General features: G+C 35.0%; 1 protein-coding gene across 1 annotated transcript in view; it reads left to right on the forward strand.

Annotated features, from left to right (window-relative positions):
- LOC104992135 (contactin-associated protein-like 2) overlaps positions 1 to 20337 on the forward strand; it is a 950770-nt gene that overhangs the window by 620351 nt on the left and 310082 nt on the right. Inside the window, exons 6-8 of the mRNA XM_010844884.1 lie at positions 7045 to 7248; positions 11459 to 11643; positions 16775 to 16918. Of these exons, the coding sequence (XP_010843186.1) occupies positions 7045 to 7248; positions 11459 to 11643; positions 16775 to 16918 (533 nt within the window). The remainder of the gene's footprint in view (positions 1 to 7044; positions 7249 to 11458; positions 11644 to 16774; positions 16919 to 20337) is intronic.

Consider the following 20337-nt stretch of genomic DNA (forward strand, 5'->3'; position numbering starts at 1 on the left):
GCTATGAAGAAGAAGGGTAGTGAGTGAATATAGAGATGAAGATGGTGACGTGGTATTTTGCAAAGAAAGGTCAACATATTTAGAATATTGACTACTGATTTTAAAAAGAATATGTAGGTTTGCATCTATGTAAAAGCTGGCAAAACTAAGCAAATTCCACCTTCTAGTGTTTTTCAACTTTAGTTTCAGAGATGTATTTCAAACTCTTGAATGTGACTTGGGTATTTATTTATATACATTACATAATGTTAGATTTCATAGTAACTCATTAACATGCATCTCTACTGATATCTTCAAGCAGTTAAATTGCTTTAATTAAGAATTTTGGAAATTGAAAGTAAGGAAATAATTATTCCAGTGCTCAGGAATCTCACTGCAAGAATGTTCATTATACAAATGTTTGGATTTGTAGAAAACCAGAGATAAATTAGATGTACAAAAAGTATTTTGCTATCTATGTGGTGTGATTGTAACTAATTTAAATTGACTTATTTTTGTATTTTATATGACATAAATTTTTACAGTGAGTACATATTTATTTTATGATAATGAAACAAAAATTACTTTAAAATATTAAGCCCTATGCATTACCACATAAATATTAACAAACACTTCAACGTATTTAAGTGGTAATCAGTAATCACTTAAATACATATTAGCAATTATTATGGCCTTTAAAAATCACTGTTTATGCAAAAACATTTGATTAAAATGAAAAAAGCTTCAAAATCATTGCAAATCTTTATGAAATAGATAACTAGGTAATGGTTTATGAGTTTTTATTCTTTTTCATTGAATAATTTATTTGTTTTGTGGAAGAATAGATCATGTAGATGATGACAACTATATTTATTTGTAGAAATTGTATCGTGTATAAAGTAAAAAAAGAAATACCTGCAAGCTTCTCAGTGCCATGCAACAGTGAAAGAAATGGTGGCTCCTTGGGAAAATGGCTGATTGTAGGTCTGGGGCAGAAGAAAATGCAAGATGAGCTTAGGGCATCATATAGTGGCAGAAAGAGAGAAGAGAAAGGACAAAGCAAGAGGCTGAGGAGGACTCAGAAGAGGAGGAAGAGGTGGGGAGGGGAAGAGAAGGGGGAGGGAGGGGGCTGACGTGTAAGAAGAAGAGAAGGAGGGGGAAGGGCAGGAGAGGGCCACAGGGGGCTAATCCTGATACATGGACAAAGGAGCCAACCTCAAAGAGATCCCAGTGGCTAAAAATACGGGACCATTTGAGCAAGTATTGAATTAAAGTCAAAGAAGAAATAAACATGCACAGTCCCATAATTATATAAATACATGTTTTAATGAATGAATCATTGTTGTCAGTCACTAATAAGTCATGTCTGACTTTTTCTGACCCCAGGGACTGCAGCATACCAGGCTTCCCTGTCCTTCACTATCTCCTGGAGTTTGCTCAAACTCATGTCCATTGAGTCAGTGATGCCATCCAACCATCTCATCTTCTATCAACCTCTTCTCCTCTTGCCCTGAATTTTTCCCAGCATCAGGGTCTCTCCTAGTGAGACAGCTCTTCACATCAGGTGGCCAAAGTATTGGAATGAATGAATAAATATAAGAAATCTTCCTTACAGAAGAATTCTAAGTAATATATGTAGATGAACTCCCCACTCCAGGAGGTGGAACTTAATTCTCCTCCCCTGAAACATAGGCTGGACTTGGTGACTCACTTTCACAGAATGAAGTATGGAAAGGGGAAAATAGTCATTTTACAGTGAAGAAGCATGGCAGACATCACCTTGATCAATATCACTTCTGGAAAGTCATGTTGCCATTGCGCCTCGCCAGATAGGGAGTGATGAAGACACGCCAACTCTGGGCTTTTTTCCCCAAGCAATACCAATCTTGTCCTAAGAAAACTACAGACCAAGCCTAACTGAGAAGGATTCTGAAAAATATAACCTGACCAGTACTCTTCTAAAGTGTCAAAGTTGTGAAAGACAAAGAACGACTGAGGAAATATCACAGATTGGAGGAGTTTCAGGAAGCTAAGTAATGTGAGAGCTGGACTGTAAAGAAGGAGGAGTGCCAAAGAATTGATGTTCTCAAGTTGTGGTGCTGAAGAAGATTCATGAGTCCCCTGGACAGCAAGGAGGCCAATCCAGTCAACCCTAAAGGACATCAACCCTGAATATTCACTGGAAGGACTGATGCTGAAGCTGAAGCTCCAATATGTTGGCCACCTGATGCGAAGAGACAACTCATTGGAAAAGACCCTGATGCTAGGAAAGATTGAAGGCATTAGGAGATAGAGGCAACAGAGGATGAGTTGGTTGGATGGCATCACCAACTCAATGAGTTTGAGCAAACACCAGGAGATAGGAAGGACAGGAAAGCCTGGTGTGCTACTGTCCATGGGGTTGCAAAGAGTCAGTCACTATTTTGGATGCTAACAAAAATGAAATGTGACATCCTGGACTGGATCCTGGAATAGGAAAAGCAAGCAAACAAATTTGTGACAACTGGTGAAATCCAAATATAGTGTATATTTCAGTGAATAATGATATACCTAATTTATGTCTTGGGGCTTCTCCAGTGGCTGAGTCATAAAGAATCCGCCTGTGATGCAGGAGGTGTGAGTTTGATCCCTGGGTCAGGAAGATCCCCTAGAGAAGGAAATGGCAACCCATTCCAGTATTCTTGCCTGGGAAATCTCGTGAACAGACAAGCCTAGTAGGCTACAGTCCATGGGGTCACAAAAGTGTCAGATATGACTTAGTGACTAAATCACAACAATCAAGTTATGCCTTAGACTTCACAAATGTACTCAGTTATATAAAATGTTAATGTTAGGGGAAGTTGGGTGGAGAGTGTATAGGAACTCACCATTGTATCTTTGCAACTTTTCTTTAAATCAAAAATTATTCTAAAATAAAAAGGGTATTAAAAAGAAAACTGTAAAACAGATTCTCATTGAAGAAATCAGACATCCAAATGATCATATATTTTTAGCGAATTAAAATCCTGATTTGGAAGAAAACAATGAGATTAAAAAAAAATAAACATAGTGTTCAGTAACAAAACTATATGGACTATGATCCTTCTGTGTATCTAATTGTCACCCACCAAGCTCCTCTGCCCATGGGATTTTCCAGGCAAGAATACTGGAGTTGGTTGCCATTTCCTTGTCCAAACTGCATATATACAAATTAAAATAATCAGAAATGTAAGTGGATATTTCATGAAAATAGAATCGTCCCTTTATTTTTCTTATTTAAACCTTCCTATTATTCTAAGTTTTCTATCAGGAAATATTTAAGAGAAAACAGGAAAACGAAAGTATTTTCCAAGTATTTATTTGTTTACTTTGTGGTGATGTATACAAATACATTTTAATTTTTTCAACTAAATACAATAAATTCTATTTCAAGTTATATACATTCTTACTTTATTTAAGTACCTTGCTGCATGAAGATCATTACAATATATTAATTTACTAAAACATTCAGGTTTGCACATTATAAACACATTGTCAGAAACACATTTTGAACCATAATTAAGTGAAACTACATTCTCCTTGCTCTTTCCCTTCCCCACCCTCTCTCTAAATACACACACACGCACACTCACATATATGGAATAATATATAGATCATTCCATACATTAGAAAGAGAGAGAGAGAAAATCTAGAAAGATGCACCAACCTATTACCCACTTAACACTGCTGATCTCTTGTTTTGGGGATTCACTTTCTACATTCTGTGGAAATGTATTGCTTAATTTCTTATTGTTTAAGAATGTTTAATTTCTTTTTTAACAATAAACATATATTACATTTGTATTAAAAATTAGCAAGGGCACTTTTTAAAATTGTAAACTCTTTAGATGAAAAACACTTTTCCGAAATATCTCATCTGAGTATGTACAAACTCAGAGAAACTGAAGGGTAAGTAACAACGAAATTAAAAAAAAAAAGAAAAAGCTTTCTCTACTATGATGATCTGATGAATTGGACACACTCCAACCTCTCTGAGTTATTGTTAGAAACAAAATCATGGACGCACTCTGATTTTGCATTCACTTTTTGACTAGCCATACTATAGTTCAGATTGCTTAAACAGCTCAACCACACGTTTAATCACTGCAGAGAAAACTTTGTTCTAAGGAGTGAAAAGCAATCAGGGTAATAGGGGGAAAAATGTGGCTTATCCCAAAATAAGCACAATGTATTATTAGATGTCAAATGAAATTGTATGTTGTAGGAAAAAGAACTAAACTCTGATAGATTTTTACAATATCTCAGAGACTCTTAAAAGTATATGGTGTATGTTTATGTATAAATTATATACCATAGATTACTTCTGGGAATTTGTAGTTTCAAAGCCAACTCTGAGTTCACATCCACAGGCTAACTTTGTGCAAGCATTTAACCCATTCCTGGAAGAACAGCTTGGATGTGGTAAGGTGAGAGACCTGGCTCAGAGAGTACTATATGTTTTTCAGCTGACCACTGACCACCTGTAAGATGAGATTTGATCCTCATGAATAACATTTCTTCATGTTTTTGTTAATATCCTAGGACTGTCTGAAGGGAAAAACATGCTCGTCCTTCCTGTCACTTTTTTCATTTGCATAAAACTAAGGAAGAAAGGCATCAACACTTGTATAAATCACTATTCTGTGCCCAAAACTGAATGTAGATTCTGAGTTAGGAGAAAACATGGGAGGGGTGAATTTCTTCCTCTGTCTAAGCTCTGGGAACATTTACTTCCTAAGAGATGAATGCAGAATGTTTGTTGTCAATTAATATATATTGGAGGTATATAAAATGATGATGTGTCTGTTATTCAACTGTCACTGATATGAAACTGACTGCAGAATTACTTTCTGGGATTCAGAATTTACTCCCTCCTTCTGACTTTTTTGTTTATGCACTTTGCAAGACAAAAAGTAATTTCTGCCAACTGCTGGATTATAAATTCAACCTGGGATCTGATAATCAGATTCCACTTTTTCTCTGTTTTCTCTCTCATCACAGATGATAAAAATAGTGCAATTGGAATTCAGCTGTGACAGTATAGATGATTAAGCTAAAATCTAATTGGCTTTGCAGTGTTAGCAGAAGCCAAAATTTAATGTCTGCTTTTTTTCCTCCATAGTAAAATAAACCTCTGTGATTCACAGTCTCAGAACAGAATTCCGTTGATTAAGAAAGTCTTTTTATGACTGTATAAGGTCTTATAGTAAATAATTGACTGTGAGAATTAAAACAAAGTTCCAAGTTATGTTTTCCCTTGTGAACTTTTTAGAATGCAATGATTCTCTGAACTGTCACTTAAAGTCAGAAATGTTTTTGCTAACAAGATATATCATATTTTTAAAATATTCAAAGTCTATTGATTTGAAGGGAAAACTTAGAGATACTTTTAAGCAATATTTGAAATAAGTGGATTTGTGACAGTTCACTTTATGGCATTAGTTAAGAGCAAAACTTATGCTGGCAAATACTGCACAGAAAAAAGAGTGAATATAACCTCTGGTAGCTCCACACCTTCACCACCATGATATAGCTGGCTATTGTTACTGTTACCAGGATCCAAAATATCCCCCGGGCTGATTGAAGCTAAGAGAACTGAAGAGAACTAGGATGTGTGATAAGAAGATATTTATATTAGGTTTTCCACTTGCTGTTAGTTTTTCTCTAGTGTCTCTCTCTCTGGGTTCTCTGGCAAAATCTTACCCCAAACTAGAGGCAGGCTTCATCCTGGCTTATAATCCTGAGATAATTAGAGCTACTGAATGTGATTAGGTTTCCAGTGTGACTAGTTTTGTCCAAGAGACATGGATTCGATCCCTGGGTTGGGAAGATCCAGTGGAGGCGGAAATGGCAACCTGCTCCACCAGCTTCTTGCCTGGAAAGGGCAAGAGGAGCCTGGCAGGCTGTTGTCCATGTTGTCGGAAAGAGCTGGACACAACTGAACACACACACCATCATCATTTTTAGAGCCAATGTGACTCGGTTTTCCACAACTTTAAAAGCTAAAAATATTCTTATTGAAAAGGGTCTGATTAGGGTGACTAAGATTCTATTTGGACTTAGAATTTGATCTGGATTATTGCAGTCATCACTGACCCATTCTGTGAGTTGGCAACCCACAAAGCAACAGTGTGTAATAAATAAGACCATTTCATTTTCTTTTCCTGGTGTGAATAAGAAACAGTTACTATACTGTTGCCCACTATCCTCTGTTTCTGAGGGTGGGAAAAAGTTGTTCATACTTTGTAAAAGTTTATATAATTTCATGTTTTCAATGAAATTCCTTAAGATCAAACTACATCTACTCACAGCATAGATTAGATTTGTGTTCTTCTAATCACATATGGGTGAGACTGTCTTTTTTCAGAGTAGTTGAGAACATGGGCAACACACTTCTCTATTGGAAAGGCAAGGGGTTAATAAGGAATTTGAAATAGACATGAACCGTAAGAGCAAGGGATAAAGCAAGTTAAAGTTCAATTCACTATAAACTCTAGGTACTACCATAAAGTTTACTGAAAATGTAGTAGAATATAAAAAACATTAGAAAATGAGTATACCACAAACTCTGCCTTCTAAGATCCTTTATTATTATGTCATAGAAAAGAAAACTTGTTAGCAAAATATATATTTAAAATCATGAACACTTAGCCTCGTTTAAGAAGGAAAATATTAAAGTCTCATAATATCTGAGGGATTAACATTTTTACTTTTCAGGTAACCTCCAAATTTCTAAGTCAAAATTTTGAAGCATATAAGTCATTGATGGAACATATGTTATTAGTATAACAGTTGAAGAAAGAGTTTTAAATTGTTAAGGGTTTCCTATCATCATTCTGTTCAAGTCCTTTCCATAAAATCCACTTCAAGACACAGAATAAAACAAGAATAGAAAGAGAAGGAGAACCCAGGACTAAAGAGTTTTCAAGAAAAAAACCCTTTTTTGTCGTTTATTCAGTGCCGGCACCCAATTGGAAGAAGATATACTTCAGACTGAAGGTCTACACACAATAACAAAACTAAAATGCTATTTATTTCTTCTTTTAGGGGCTGATGTTATCAACTTCGATGGCCATGTTGTGTTACCATATAGATTCAGAAACAAGAAGATGAAAACACTGAAAGATGTCATTGCCTTGAAATTTAAAACTTCTGAAAGTGAAGGGGTAATCTTACACGGGGAAGGACAGCAAGGGGATTATATTACTTTGGAACTCAAAAAAGCCAAGCTGGTCTTCAGTTTAAACCTAGGTATGTTCTGATTTTTGGCACCATTCCTTCCATTTATTGGTATCCCTGTTAGTTAAATGCTAATGGTCTTTAATCCTTAAAATGTAAATTATAAAAAGAGTTCACATTATGTTGTTGTCAATTCATTTTTAATTCATAGTGCTTGATATATATTTATATACATACTCATTTGTAAATATGTATCAACACCTGTTCTATGCAGTTACGATACTAGCATTTGGCATACAGCCGGACACTGTATTCTCTATTATTTTAAAGCAACTGAATCAGAAGAAATGACCTCAAATACTGATGAGTAGTATGAAATCAATTAAATAAGCTTGATACGATAAAGGATACTGTATAGGCGAGGGGGTATTATTAGAATATGTAGTGAGGAAAGTCCTTTCCAAGAAGATATTCATGATGAGGTTTCAGTGTTGGCAAAAACAAGCCCTGAAAATATCTGGGACAAAGCAGTTGAGAAAGAATCATGAGCGACTAAGACCCGATCTGCCCAGGGAACGAGATGAGGGGGCTAGTATGGGTATTCAAAGGATAGAAGATGAAATTAGATGTTATTTTAAGAATGGGAAGCTGTTGGTAGACTTTAAACTATATGGCCTCATGATCTTATTTTTAGAAAGGTACTGAGACTTCTGTAAGAGAAAATGCTTGCATGAACATGAGTTACAGCTGGACTTCTGCCTGGTGTAACTGAGAGATGACCACTGCTTGCAGAAGGTGGCTTTCAGAGGAGATGTAGAAAAACAGATTCACCTGGGAGATGGTTTTGGTTGTAAAGTTAGTATGGTTTGTAATTAATTGAGTATGGAGTAAAAAAGAAAGAGAACATATAAATAATAACCCTAAGGTATGGCTTGAGTTCCAAATAGACATTTGTACCATTTATAGAAATACAGAAAGCCTTATTTTCTCTTCACTTTCTTCTAACGGAGGAGTACTAATTCCTTCCAATAAAGAAAGTCTAGAGATCTGTTGGAACATGGTGCATTTTTGCTGCCTGATAGTCATCAAAGTTGAGATTCTATTAGGGAGTTCCGTGTGTCATATTGACAGGAGAAGGTGCTACTCATGACGCCGGAGGAGAAGAGACAGTGAGTAGGAGGAAATATGAGTATATGGCATCACAGAGACCAGGGAAGGAGAGGAGGCTGTCACCTAAAATGTCATTTAAAACAGAAAAGTGAGGTCACTGGCAATATAGTAGTTACTGTTGATCTATTCTCATTAAAATAAAAAGAATAGTAGTTTTATTGTCATCAGTTAAGGAAAGATAAAAAGGGTGCAAATGACTGTTTTAAGTATAATCAACTAGAAATGAAGGAATCAGAGAAATAATATGCCGATTAGAAAATGAGATGAAACTCAAAGAAGGAGTTACTATTTTGTTTTGGGCTATTGTTGTTGTTTCTAAGTGGACAAGCCTAATACATGTTTGTATTTTGATAATGTAGTTAAGATTTACTTAAAACTAAAGGGAAGGTCCACAAGACAGATACTGACATTCAGAGTTACAATTTATGCAAATCAGTAATATATCTATCCTCTTCTTGCTGGCCTAAAACTTTCAGAATTTATTCAAGAGTTGTTTGAAGGGCATCATATATTCCATATTTTTATGTTTAGTGATTTTAGGATTCTATAAAGATTTTGTAATCTAAATTATATCAATAACTAAAATTTGCATGTTGAATGCACCCCAATGGAAAGTTTTAAAACTGAACATTAGAAGACAAAGAGATCCTGCCTGCTTGATTTTCTTATCAACATGGTTTTAACTTTCTTAAATATGGCTTGTTTCCCATATATTAACTTTTATTACATTGAAAATCATTAGTATACTAAAAAATACAACTTCAGTTAGTTTTTTTCAGTTGATAATACTTAATATAGTATCTACAAAGATTATTCTTCATTATAAAACTTTCACATTCAAAATCTTATCTGACAGAAAAAATAGCTTCCATAACAAGAAAACTATCCAAGAAAGCTGATTTTAAAAATATACAAAGATATTTAAATTTTTATATTCAAATTGTAAAATGAAAATGCATGCCAAAACCTGGGAAAATTCAAATAGAGAAGTTTAATGTCATTCTTGAATGAAAATTCATTCCACTCTATAACTGTACTAAGACTTTAGGAGAAGACTGAGCGACTGCACTGAATGTAAGGAAAACTCACTGAAGAAAAATTATAAATAGTTTGTAAACACCAAATGCTCAATCAAGCTACCTATGAAAGAAATATACAATAAAATAATGATTCCAATTTTTTCAAGCAAGTAAATAAATTTTAAAAATAATAGTATCTGTATCGGTGTGTTATACAATAAAAAGGATTCTTTGTCCTAAAAATATTTCAAGAAAACAATTTAATAATATATCTTCAGATATTTTAATTTTCTATGTATTTTGTAATCATAAAGAAATAATAAGAAACAGCTCTGGAATTTCTGTCCAAGGATGTATACTTTGTGATATTAGTTACAATAGCAAATATTGAAAGAAAAAAAATTAACACATACAATATATTGGTATGTGTTAAATAATTTGGGGAATGTGACAGGCATTAAATTAAAACAGTAGGCAAATTATAAATGTTATATCAATATTTTATATGTATATAAATTATATGATTATATTTATATAATTTTTAAAAATGTCTGGAAAAACTAGACCACACTATTTTTAGTGGTGGAAAAGAGTGATTAATGCTTTACATATTAATTCTTTATAAAATTGGATCATATCTAAAGTAATTTATTTTTTCAAACTTTTCTCCTTTTTTTTTTTTTAAAGTGAAATACACAGAGTAGCCTTTAAAAGCCGCTGGGCCTTGTAAGAGTGTGATGTTACTATTCTGAAACAAGAACTGATCATATGGCCTCATACAAAAAGATCATTACCATGTCATTGGAAAGCAATTTACATAGAGTATTATTGACAAATTTATGACAACCATGGAAACACATCCATTCAGATATCCACTATCAGTTTTAATGCTATTTCCTTAATACAGGCACATCTAGATACTGCTTAGTCTTCTAGTCTAAATATTTAATGTAATAAAACTGAATGTATTCTTTCACTTAAACTTACTCTTTCTTTTCTTTCTTCCTCTCCCATCCCTATCTACGTACACAGTCATAATCACAGTCACAGGGAAACATTTGATTTCATCACCAAAAGGAAAAAAAAATCCATATAGGAGATCCATAGAAAATGTCAGGTATAAGTGTATTAGCATCATAAATGTGAAAAAAGGAAATAATTCTTCAGTCAATTGTGTGTTTATTTTATTTCTATTATGCTATTTATTCTGAAGCAATAGTCTATTTTATAGCATTTAGTTTTGCCTGACCATAAAAAGTAATGCTTGATTAGACAAAATAGAAAATGGTATAAAATATGTAAACAGCATCCAGAGATGACCTTAATAAATATTTCAGACTTTCACAATCTTCCACTCTTATTTATAGTTCTGTTGCTATGGAGATCTTATTTCAAAATTGAACTAATGCTACATATGTAATTTTGCAGATTTTTATTTTAAAGTATAACTTGAGTAAATTTTCCATGACATTAAATATTATGTTGTGCTTAAGATTATGGCTTTAGGAATCAGAAGATATTTGTCATGTTGTATTTTCTTGACCAATAATAATAATAACAAAAAAAATAATAAAAATTAACAGGTAACTTTTAATGAACATTCACTGTATGTCAGGAAATAAGTTCTTTACTTGTACAGATTAATTTAATCCTCACAGCAACTTTGTAAAGCAGGTACTATTATTTTTCCCATTTTACATATGACCAAAGAGAGGCTCAGAGAGCAGTTACCTTGGCCAGGATCATGGAGCAAGCCAGTGATGGAACAGCATCAGAATCCAGGGACTCTGACTCCAGAGCCCATAGGGCACTGACTTCATACGGAATATACCAAACTTAGCAGAATTCATGGCCCAGTAATTGAAAAAATAAATAAATAAAGCTCATGGTTTTTAAGGGAACAGAGATTTTTCCATCTTTAATAGCTTTTATGTGGTTTGAACATGCCACTATTGTTAAGTATCATTCCATGCCGGTTGTCCTATGTAAACTACAATAGACAGAGATGCCATAAAAATGTCTGCCCATGGTGTAGCAGATGACATAGAGTTCTGGTGTCTTTACCTGGGTCCTTTTCCATTCACGTGATTCAGGAAGCAACCAGCTTGGCCCCATATACGGCCACACGTCCGTGATGACAGGAAGCCTGCTGGATGATCACCACTGGCACTCTGTGGTCATTGAGCGCCAGGGCCGGAGCATCAACCTCACCCTGGACAGAAGCACACAGCACTTCCGCACCAACGGGGAGTTCGACTACCTGGATTTGGACTATGAGGTAAACCTGAGGATGTGTGAATTGTCCTGCATCAAGTGACTGCTTCAGTTTTATGCTGTCTTGTTGAATTATTATTAATTATATACCTTCATATACCATTTTCATTTTATTCTCCAAAGAAAACTTACAGCTTCACAACCTAATTTATTAATATAGGTCATTTCATTAAATTTTAAATTGTTAATGAGTTATTGAAATATTTTTTAAAACTTGGAACCAAAGTAGCATGTATTTGAAGAAAAGGACCATTTATTATGTTATCAGAGCCATTTAACAAAACCAGAATAAATTAAGTCATAATCTTTTTATTGGTAATTATAAATTGCTTGCTCTTGATAATATACAGTATATTATATACATGATTGCCTAGTATTTATTAGAAAGCATTGCAGAAGAAATCCTACATTAAACCATTTATAAATTCATGACTATAGATAGTTCCTTTGACAAGTTCTATTTTCTCAGATATAAATGTCATAAAATAAATAAAAATACAGACTTTTAAAGAGATTGTTCATAAATAAAAAGATATTTTTTTACCTTCCAAATGACTAAAGATTGAAAATAATCAGTGATCATATTGGTCTGGTAAAAATACATATTCTCATAATACACTGAGAGGCATATAAAGTTTTTTTTAAATAATTTTTTGGAGAGCAATTCAACTTTACAGTGTCCATCAAAAATGTTAATCATAAGTAGAAATAAAAGTTCTGTAAAAACAGGTTCATCACTGGGGCACCCCTATGACTTTGCTGTGCCATTTCAATGTGCCTTGGTCCCATTGTTGAAATTACAGATATATAAATAGATACACATATAAGTGTGCTACTGATTGCTGTTGTTCAGTTGCTAAGTCACGTCCAGCTCTTTGCAACCCCATGGACTACAGCATGCCAAACATCCCTCTCCTTCACTATCTTCTGGAATTTTTTCAAACTCATGTCCATTGAGTTGGTGGTATTATTGATATCCACCCATAAATCTTTTAGATTTATATGTAGTTAGAACATAAAATGTACTTATCATAAAATAGTATGTGGAAAGTCAGGTTTTACAACTATATTTTTTTATTTTCCTTATATGTTTAAATAGCTTCTAATCTAAATTTTCTGTAATATGAATATATTACATATATTTCTAAACAGAAATTTAGAAGGGAATATGCAATATAAACTTTGATACAGAGACTTTTATTTTATTTTACTCTTTGCGACCCCATGGACTGTAGCCTACAGGCTCCTCCGTCCATGGGATTTTCCAGGCAAGAATACTGGAGTGGGTTGCCATTTCCTTCTCCAGGACATCTTCCCGACCCAGAGATTGAACCTGGGTCTCCCACATTGTAGGCAGACCCTTTGCCATCTGAGCCACCAGGGAAGTCCAATAATATGAATATATTACATATATTTCTAAACAGAAATTTAGAATGGAATATGCAATATAAACTTTGATACAGAGACTTTTATTGACATTAAAATAAATTTAAGGTTATCAGGGAATAATTACTCCCAAAAAAACATCTCTGTAAAGTGAAAATGATTGTTGAAAGGCAAAGAATGTGAAAATTCTCTGAATTCCTATCTTCTCTAAATTAGTATTAATCTTGGCTTATGTGACCTATCTCCTACAGACCTATCTCCTACATTAATAAACTTTGAAGTATTCTAGAAGAGGTGAGAAATCCTAAAACATTAGCAATGGGCAAACACAATTCCAATTTTCAAAAAAACAGAATTAAAAATTTGGGATCGTAGTCCCTGTTGAATTTGCGGTGAAATCTATGAATATTCTTGCACACACAACCCCTCCTATACGGTCAGCAGTTTCATCAACACTTCAGAGCCCTTCTAGATAAAATACCATGTTTGAGAACCTCACCTGTGGACTAAAATCCCTGAGACATATTTGTCAGGGAGACGTAGAAAGAAATTTAAATTGACAGAGAGTCAGGAGAGACTCAGCTTACTTCCCTTTGTAGAGCTGCTATCCAATTCCTTTCCTTAGATACTGCAATTATCGGCAGATGGTGCCCATGAATATGTCTGGGTCTACCTTTGTATCTCAACATGATGCAGTTTTGGAGAAAATCAAGTGTATGAGCTCAAATTGGAGCCATTAAGCCTGGGTTTAAATCCCTTTTTGCCCCTTCCTGGTTGTGTGACATTGGACGAATCATATTCCCTTTCCATAAAGCGAAAATAGTAGCACATGGCTTGTTTGAGAGGAGGCATCAGGGAATAACAGATATTACTACATATTATTAGTAATACATAGTATTACTACATGTATCAGTTATAATTAATTAGACTGCATATAACAGACACGTTTATTCCTTTCACCTAAAAGGGGCCTGTAGGCAGTTAGCCCTGGGCTCATGAGGCAGCACCATGATGGTCAAGACCCCAGTCTCCTTTTATTCCACTGCTATTCCATCCCCTCTGCAACTCACTCCAAGTTGACTACTCACTTTCCATTTTGCATTCCAGACAGTGTGAAGGAAGGGAGTGAAGAACACTGTGCCCCCATCCCTCCTTTAATTATAGTTCTTAGAGTCACACGCAACCCTTTGGCTTGAATCTCATGAGACCAAATCTTGTTCAAAGAGGGTGGGAAATGCCATATATTGGCTGTGGAGCATGTGCTCAGCTGAAAAGCAGGATTATTTTCTTAAAGATGGTGGGAGAAAGGACACCCAGAGGTATCTGGTTAAGCCCTGTCTCACTTTTGAAACTCTTGGCAGCTAACAAAATGGTCAGTGCATTTCTTTTTTAGAGTCAAGGTTGTCACTGAACAACAGTGTCATTAATAAGGCAATAATGTAAGCCATATCAATATCTGATTATTAATCTAACAACTGCAGCTATTTTTTTTACCATGAGAATGATGATAGTATTAGAGAATATTTTATTGATGAGGACATATAACAAGAAAGAAGAAGCAACCACTTAATATCAAATGATGAATTACATTAGAAATTGGGATTTGAACCCACTTCTCTTAGTTGTAAGGAATCTGGTAAATTGAGCCTGTGATGCTTCACCGGGTTACCTTCTATAAGATAGGACATGAGCTGAAGGTTGTTGAAAAGAGAGAAACTATAAGGAGTATCTAAGTCATCATCCCAAAGGAAAATAGGAGTCCCCCAGTAAAGAAACTATGCACAGCGAGAAGGAATAAAGCAATACTTTCAACTATAATAGTATTTAGTAATATTATTCACAGTGTGATGCTGCATGTCATTAAGCATGGAAGATTTTATTACTATCAACTGGAGCAGAAATCGGTAAAATAAATTGTGGATAGGAAATTCAACACTCTATTAAAGTCTCAGTAATCCTAACCTATGATATTAACTACTATAGCACCTAATAAGTTCAGTTCGTGCCACTTGAAAATATTTCCCTAATGTATTTCAGAACGCCCCTGTTTTTCCTTTTGTAGATTCCTGATTCTTTTTTGTGTGTTTATTCTTAGTTTTTCTCTTTCCTTCCCATAGTTAAACTCTAAGGTAAATGCTATATAGTGTATGAAGTGAAGTCACTCAGTCGTGTCCGACTCTTTGCGACCCGTGGACTGTAGCCCACCAGGCTCCTCTGTCCATGGGATTCTCCAGGCAAGAATACTGGAGTGGGTTGCCATTTCCTTCTCCAGGGGATCTTCCCAACCCAGGGATCAAACCCAGGTCTCCCACATTGCAGGCAGACACTTTAACCTCTGTGCCACCAGGGAAGCTGAATATATAGTGTATATTCAGCTGTTATTAATACATTTAGTCGCATTTTAAGTGAGTTTTTAAAATTTTATGGTTGTCTCATAAACTATTATTAATTTGTACTTTTTTCCCTAAAACTGTTTAAAAATTTAAAATGCATATGCACACTGCTGTATATAAGATAGATAAACAACAAGTACCTACTGTACAGCCCAGGGAACTGTATTCTGTATCTTTAAATAACCTATAATGTAAAACAATCTGAAAAGGAATATATATATATATATATATATCTCACTGAATCACTTTGCTACCTGAAATTAACACAACGTTGTAAACTAAAAATTAAGGAACGGTTAAAAATAATCTTAAACATTTACATTAAAAAAGCTAAAATGTAAAAGCACTGTATAACAGAGGCATAATATATATCTTCTAAAACCCAAAGATCTCTGCCTTATATATCAAATATAAAGTTTTGACATTGAAAGATGTCTTTCATTTTCCAACCTTTGTAGGAAAAATTGGTAATTGAATACTACTTAAAAGAAATATAATGTCTGGATTATATATCTTGATATTACAGCTATGATTAATAGATTCATTCACTATTAGCAGTACGCATCATTATTGGCAATACATAATTAAGTATAATTTTCTATTATATGAAATTGATGTTATAATAATGTAATTTGATCAAAGGTTTCTGGAAAAATATATGTTCTCTTTTTATTGTGATTTTAACAATTGCTTGAAAATCACAGGAAGGAGCATTGACCTTATTCCTCAGGATTTAGGAGACCTATAATATCTTTAAGACTGTAGTTCTCAAATTATAACCTCCAAACCCAAAGATATTTCTAATCAATATAGCAGTGAGACTTTTGGAACTATTTTCTGTATTCACAATAAGCCTAACAATTTTTTTACTCCAGCAATCATTAGACTACAATGTCTAAATAGGGTGAATACAAAATTCCTTCCTTTGGGCTGAAGTCATAAACTTAATATATTAGCTCTGGGTTATTTAAAGATGACTAGTAACATTTATTGATACTATAAGCATAAAAATATATGCTTAATATTTATAAAAGATGTTTGCTGTGTAAAATCCTTTAGAACATTCTCAGGAAAATTGATAAAATACCTTCCAGGTATTAAAAATGCTTAGAAGTTGTTGCTCTTTTCTTGCTCAAGTTATAATCTCATTTTCACAATTAATACAATTAGTGTATACTTCAGTAACAACATAATTTAATATGCAACAGACTTTAGAGGCATATACAGAAAAAATGTCTGTATATGTTGGCTGAGGTTATGATAGCTGACTACTAGTTTTGTCTAATTTATTGTAAATGTTTTTATTTTTTAAGCCAAATACAGTGGGAATGTTTACATTTTATCTTTTTCTCAAAGATAACCTTTGGAGGCATACCTTTCTCTGGAAAACCAAGTTCCAGCAGTAGAAAGAATTTCAAAGGCTGCATGGAAAGCATTAACTACAATGGTATCAACATAACAGATCTGGCGAGAAGGAAGAAACTGGAGCCCTCAAATGTGGTAAGATTTTCCACCCCCATAATATCAGTTCCTAGAAAAATCAAAGAAATTTTGTTTTCTCTGGACTGTTAATGGACAACAGTATCATAGCATTTGTTATTAGGCTTGTGGGCTCCACTATATAAAACTAACTTTAGAGGTACCTGAAAATATGGAGACACTGAATGTATTCTAAGATGAGATACTGATTTTTGAGTTAAAATTACTGTAAATAGTAAATCTGCTTCAGATGGGGCCTGGAATTTTAGCCCCAGAGTTTCTAGATTTCCCATTATGGAAGGACAATCATCCCAACTGTTCAGCAGCCCTTAAATCAGCAGCCTCATGTTTCCAAAGGACACATTGTATAGACTACTACATTTCTTGATGATGATGTAATTCGGTATTTTAAAATTTTAAAAGCCAGGAACTTTATTAGTTTTTTTCACGTTTCCAAAGCTGATTTACTCAGATATATAAAGAAATAAACTTCTTGTCAAAGCTCTAAACATACTAAGTATTATGCAATTCAATAAAGATGGATTAGATTGGATAGTGAAGTCTGTGACTCAGAAACTCACAGTGGTCCTGGCTCTAGTGTGTGTGTTTCCAAGTTGAACTATTTCAAAGTGGAAGTGTAGTCTCTCAGTCTCGTCATACTCGTTGTGACTCTGTGGACTGTAACCCACCAGGCTCCTCTGTCCATGGAGCTTTCTAGGCAAGAATACTGGTGTGGGTTGCCATTTGCCTCCATACAACACCATGTAAGATCACTATAAGAGAAACTTATAAATCTGGTATGTGGGTTCCTTCTGGTTCTGCAAGAACAGGGGTTTCTTCAATCCCAAAGTGTCAATGGGGAGATCCTAGGAATCCAGATATCCATGTATTTGGAAGTCAGTGGGAGTAGAAAATGTCATGAGTATTTGTACTATGTTCTGACTTTGATGGATTTGTTATTCAAAATTTGAGCCTGGGGTTTTCATAAAATGAGAGGACAAATGGAAATGCCCAATGAATAAACAGGAGTTCTGGTTGGATATAAGAAACTATAAAATAATTTGTTATTTAGTCTCTAAGTCGTGTCCAACTTTTTGTGACCCCATGGATGTAGTCCACTAGGCTCCTCTGTCCATGGGATTTCCCAGGAAAGAATACTAGAGTGGGTTGTCATTTCCTTCTCCAGTGGATTTTCTTGACCCAGGGATCAAACCTGTGTCTCCTTTGACAGGGTGATTCTTCATTGCTGAGTCACCAGTGAAGCTCATAAAATAATAGTTGAATGTAGAATGTTTTTACTAATTATCTTTCTTAAACTAATGATGAATTTACACTAACAGTTAAAAATTGAACTTTGGTGAAATGTTCTTACAAGATATTGACTGTAGGGAAAAATAATAGCTCCATGTATAGGTAAAAGGTAACTGTGTGAGACCTGTTACCTTTATGATACTCTAAGAGCAATACTACAAGGGAGATGTTGTCATAAACATTTTGTAGATGAAAACTGAAATTTAACTTAGAAAAATAACTTTCCAAGGTAACGCATATGAGTGGGAAACAAAGATTGTGGATTCACAGTATACAGTCCCAAGGTCATAGTCTCTTTCCATGCTGTGTCATTTCTTATTTAGAGCAGTATTTATATAAGCAAGAAGAGATAAGAAAGCCTTCTTCAGTGATCAATGGCAAAGAAATAGAGGAAAACAACAGAACGGGAAAGACTAGAGATCTCTTCAAGAAAATCAGAGATACCAAAGGAACATTTCATTCAAAGATGGGCTCGATAAAGGACAGAAATGGTATGGTCCTAACAGAAGCAGAAGATATTAAGAAGAGGTAGCAAGAATACACAGAAGAACTGTACAAAAAAGATCTTCACGACCCAGATAATCACGATGGTGTGATCACTGACCTAGAGCCAGACATCCTGGAATGTGAAGTCAAGTGGGCCTTAGAAAGCATCACTACGAACAAAGCTAGTGGAGGTGATGGAATTCCAGTTGAGCTATTCCAAATCCTGAAAGATGATGCTGTGAAAGTGCTTCACTCAATATGCCAGAAAATTTGGAAAACTCAGCAGTGGCCACAGGACTGAAAAAGGTCAGTTTTCATTCCAATCCCAAAGAAAGGCAATGCCAAAGAATGCTCAAACTACCGCACAATTGCACTCATCTCACACGCTAGTAAAGTAATGCTCAAAATTCTCCAAGCCAGGCTTCAGCAATATGTGAACTGTGAACTTCCTGATGTTCAAGCTGGTTTTAGAAAAGGCAGAGGAACCAGAGATCAAATTGCCAACATCCACTGGATCATAGAAAAAGCAAGAGAGTTCCAGAACAACATCTATTTCTGCTTTATTGACTATGCCAAAGCCTTTGACTGTGTGGATCACAATAAACTGGAAAATTCTGAAAGAGATGGGAATACCAGACCACCTGATCTGCCTCTTGAGAAATTTGTATGCAGGTCAGGAAACAACAGTTAGAACTGGACATGGAACAACAGACTGGTTCCAAATAGGAAAAGGAGTACGTCAAGACTGTATATTGTCACCCTGTTTATTTAATGTATATGCAGAGTACATCATGAGAAACGCTGGTCTGGAAGAAATACAAGCTGGAATCAAGATTGCCGGGAGAAATATCAATAACCTCAGCTATGCAGATGACACCACCCTGATGGCAGAAAGTGAAGAGGAACTCAAAAGCCTCTTGATGAAAGTGAAAGAGGAGAGTGAAAAAGTTGGCTTAAAGCTCAACATTCAGAAAACGAAGATCATGGCATCCGGTCTCACCACTTCATGGGAAATAGATGGGGAAACAGTGGAAACAGTGGCAGACTTTATTTTTGGGGGGGACTCCAAAATCACTACAGATGGTGACTGCAGCCATGAAATTAAAAGACGCTTACTCCTTGTAAGGAAAGTTATGACCAACCTAGATAGCATATTCAAAAGCAGAGACATTACTTTGCCAACTAAGGTCTGTCTAGTCAAAGCTATGGTTTTTCAATGTACGGATGTGAGAGTTGGACTATAAAAAACTGAGCACCAAAAAGCTGATGCTTTTGAACTGTGGTGTTGGACTGCAAGGAGATCTAACGAGTCCATTCTGAAGGAGATGAGCCCTGGGATTTCTTTGGAAGGACTGAGGCTAAAGCTGAAACTCCAGTACTTTGGCCACCTCATGTGAAGAGTTGACTCATTGGAAAAGACTCTGATGCTGGGAGGGATTGGGGGCAGGAGGAGAAGGGGACGACAGAGGATGAGATGGCTGGATGGCATCACTGACTCGATGGACATGAGTCTGAATGAACTCTGGATGTTGATGATGGACAGGGAGGCCTTGCGTGCTGTGATTCATGGGGTCACAAAGAGTCGGACACGACTGAGTAACTGATCTGATATATATATATATATATATATATATATATATGTT

The sequence above is a fragment of the Bison bison genome, unplaced genomic scaffold (assembly GCF_000754665.1).
Source record: "Bison bison bison isolate TAMUID 2011002044 unplaced genomic scaffold, Bison_UMD1.0 scf7180017864211, whole genome shotgun sequence".
Taxonomy (NCBI): domain Eukaryota; kingdom Metazoa; phylum Chordata; class Mammalia; order Artiodactyla; family Bovidae; genus Bison; species Bison bison.